General features: G+C 33.7%; 1 protein-coding gene across 1 annotated transcript in view; it reads right to left on the reverse strand.

The window, feature by feature from the left end:
* Positions 1–3,312: 3,312 nt before the first annotated feature.
* Positions 3,313–4,030, reverse strand: part of LOC108778580 (tyrosine-protein kinase Drl) — a 75,611-nt gene continuing 74,893 nt past the window's right edge. Inside the window, exon 9 of the mRNA XM_018545798.1 lies at positions 3,313–3,586. Coding sequence (XP_018401300.1) covers positions 3,328–3,586 — 259 coding nt within the window. The 3' untranslated portion in view covers positions 3,313–3,327. The remainder of the gene's footprint in view (positions 3,587–4,030) is intronic.

Genomic DNA, 4,030 nt, shown 5'->3' on the forward strand with positions numbered 1-4,030 from the left:
CTCCGGTTTCAAAATTTATTTGCTAGAAATTCAAAATTAATGAAAGAAATATTTAATATTAAAAAGAAATGGAAACTTGACGTTTGATATTAATTAACGTCGCATTCTCTTATCTAGCCATAAAAGTATCTGCCATTAAAAGGAAAGGTGAATCTAGGATATCCTAGTACACATGCTGCAATGTGACTCTCCTGTACAGTTTAATTTTATCCTGTGAGATCAGTATTGCATGTTTAATACATCGATAAACGTGTTTTCTAGTCCCTCGTGTCGTTCGTACGCCTTACTAGTTTAGCTGTTAGATACTTGCGCAATTGCGCTTGCAACAGAAAAGATATGGAATAAGCGCAATTGAACTAATACAATTACGTATAATGCGCTTTGTCCACATATACTCGTATAATAATATTTTACTGCAACAACGGTATAGCAGAAAGATTCACCTTGCACATTACAACTTTGGCAGTAAAAATAGTATTTTGGTATACAGCTTTATATAGTGTAAATAAAATTTAAAAAAAAACAATTAATATTAAAATTCTTATTTCTTTATACCATAAAAGTAAATGTGTTAATTATATCTTTTACCGAGAAGCAGTCAGTTAGCAGGTTCTAACTCCATTTCCCTCGGTAATGTCTTTCTACGATGGAAATGTCACGGCGAAACCTTTCACCGTGTTCGCTGACATCTGTGGTAATTTTATTTACAACAAACAATAAAATAACATCTTGCAAAAATCGATAGAGAAATGTTAAATATCGATTTAATATTAATATGATGAAATCTTTCTTAATCAATTCAAAAGATATAAATTAACTTTTAGCAATGTGATTTCCATTTAACAATTTAAAATATAAAATATAGATATATGTATATTTTTTTGCATACTGAATAAAATGTATAAATAATTTCAGTGAATATGTAGCTTTAATCAATATCTATTATTGTATATAAAAGTTAGTTATGTCAGCATACATTTGCAATGCTATTTATAGACAGATGTCAATAATGATGATAATAAAAGATGTTCTGGAACCATAGTGTTTTTCTTCGACAAATAAAATCCTATCGACTAATCACTTCTGCTTTTACTTTCGATCAATATTATTGTTCGATTACTTAACACGTCATAGGACTTTGTCAAAACGAGAGATCATTGCGAGTTGGCGGTGCAATCGAAAGGTTCGAGCGTCGAGGTAGGAATTGAGATAATTTTGTGCGCGGGGCCATTTTCCCGAGACCTGACATTAAGATCCAGCATCGATTTTGCAAGATTCGAGCTTGTTGTCGGCGCGAGTCAACAGGAATTCGAAATGGCTTTTCGCAGTGTAACTAATAGATACCTAACTACAAAGTATGTATAGTTCGACCGCCCATTTACGGAACAGAGCATGTTCATCGAAGATCATGTACACAACAATGGAACTCTCAAGTGTTCGGAGCTTTGCTTTTGCACTCTCCGTCGTTCCGGTCACGATTATTCGAAGTTGCGCAATCGCGATTGTTAATGAATAAATGATCGAGCGGCTTGATCGAGTCGTGTGCACGCGTGAGCCTTTCTTGCACGGTTTATGTGACGTTTGTCGAAACAATTTTCGTAGCGGAAAACTTGCGTGATTTGAAGGAAAAACATGCAAGCCTGATTGTGGCGCAAACGCTCGTAAAGCGGAATGAATGAAACAGTCTGACCTAATTAACCGATCTTGCACGTTTACAGCCGTCTTATGTAACGAATGCGTGTACATGTACGTGTATATCAACACGTTACATAATGTTATTAGTATATTAATATTGTCATACTCTCCGGAATAAAATTATCCCGCCGTTAGAGGATATTAGAATTTTCCACGTAAGAATTTTGATCTGTAATATTTTATAATACTTTAATATCAAACACACGATTTTCCCATAGCGCAAATGCTTAAAAAAGATTTATCGATCTTTTATATTTTACTTTCGCTCCCACATATTTTGTTTCCTAGATATACATTAACACGAATTTAAAAAGCGTATACTCTTGCAATATGCATTTCCTTATAATGATTTTATAAATTTATTTTGTCTCAACTGGCACGCCATTTCTCTCATCTCAATTCTCGTGAAATTTTCACTAAAGAAGCCAAGAAGCTGCCACATATATGTTGTGTATATATATATATATATTGAGCTGAATGCAAATCCTTTCTTTCATTTATTAAGTTAAATTAAATAATTCAAAATTGATATGCGTTAAGACAGCGATCTGTTTACAGACGTTAATTAATACAGATGAAAGGAGCGGCAGAATTTCTATTCAGTCGCCTGAATCCTGTATTATAACAGCGTCGAAAGGATAAAGAATAGCCGTGCCACAGGCGCATTTTACACCCAGACTGTATAGCTGACGCAAGTAAAAGCCGCATTTGCGAATTATAAGGTCTTTGTAAAATACATTTTCAAATGAATTTTGCTAAGTAAGTGTAATGAAGTTTTCTTGAAAGGAGGATACGTTAGAAACAATCACCATTGTTGGCAAATTACCTTATGGAACATCTCCACAGAAATTGGCTACGTGTTTGTTATGTGTATACATGTGATTTCTTAATCCATATAATAAGTATTAATTTGAATAAGTCGTGTATATAAAACCACCTAAATATTTGACGGCTTCTTTTTATCGCGCACATTTAACTTCTTCAATTTCTTCATTACTTCACTATAAATTGATAGTTTGTAAAATTTGTTTCTTCAGCTCAGGAGCTAAGGAAAAAAGACTTGTTTCCGCAATTTGTGAATATCGAAGGTAAGGCTCTTCCACATGATATTAATTGGCTTTTTGAATGAATCGCTCAAATACGGGATTTAAAAGTTCATGTACATGCGCTTTAACTACTATGGACGGATATGTCCGTGTCGATTTTCATACGACTCCTTTTGCCAATTAAAGGACGACGATATTCTACTTTGATTCATGATCAACTGTAATAAGTATAGGATTATCAGTGAATATAATTATCAGTACGCATCATAACAGTTTAAATTGCACCGGATATACTTATTGATAAGGATAGTGTGTCGCAAATGGGCAGCGACATTCAATTCCATGCGACTTTGATTTTATTCTTCGAATTTTCGATTTGATTGCGAACTTATTTGGACGTTACTTTCGGCGTTATGAAATGGACATTTCGGTGGACCGCAATAGTTTTTTTTTTCCATCCGATCATTCGCAATTAACGATACGATTTCAAAGGATTTTAATCAGCTGTGTGCAATCGATAAATTTGATCAACGACGACGCGCTGTCATTCTTCGAACGAGGTCAGGTCAGTTCGCAGACAGACGATTTAAATAAATCCACCCAGCGCATCGTGGAAATCTTGCAAATAGGCGAGCAGCTGCGGCATGGTTGGTCGATCCCTGGGGGGACTGAGCCAGCAGGCTTCCATACAGGCGAAGAGCTCATCGGGACAAGGTCTCGGTTGAGCGAGCCGATATCCGTCTCGGAGACACGCCATCATCTCGAACGGGTCTACTTCTACGTACGGCTGTTGACCCAGTGTCGCCAATTCCCATAGGAATACTCCGAAGGACCACTTGGAAGCAAAGAAAATACCTTATTAGAAGATCCTATTTTGTGTAAAATGATTTCATTTTTGTTTAAAATAATTTAATGTGCTACAATTGCACAACTTCCATTTTTTAATTATTCAAGACATAAATTCTTTTCGATATGCATTTTTTTGTAATTCCTTTATATGTATTATATTTTAGAGTGTAAATTTATAATATATAAAATATTATAATAAATAATCTATAATTCTATTAAGATTAAAAATAGAACCGTTTATTTGAATAAATTAATTAAATACGGAGAAGCGCGTTACTTACAATTCATTTTAAATCTATAATTTTTAATCTCAACTTTTAATAACTCTCCTTAGAAATATTTTATTATATATTAATCCATAGAAATATGGATAAATATATTTATTTAGATTTGCCAAGGTATTTCTTAAAAAAAAAAAAAAAAAAAAAAAAAAAAAAAAC

This window comes from Cyphomyrmex costatus, unplaced genomic scaffold (assembly GCF_001594065.2).
Source record: "Cyphomyrmex costatus isolate MS0001 unplaced genomic scaffold, Ccosl1.0 scaffold502, whole genome shotgun sequence".
Lineage (NCBI taxonomy): Eukaryota > Metazoa > Arthropoda > Insecta > Hymenoptera > Formicidae > Cyphomyrmex > Cyphomyrmex costatus.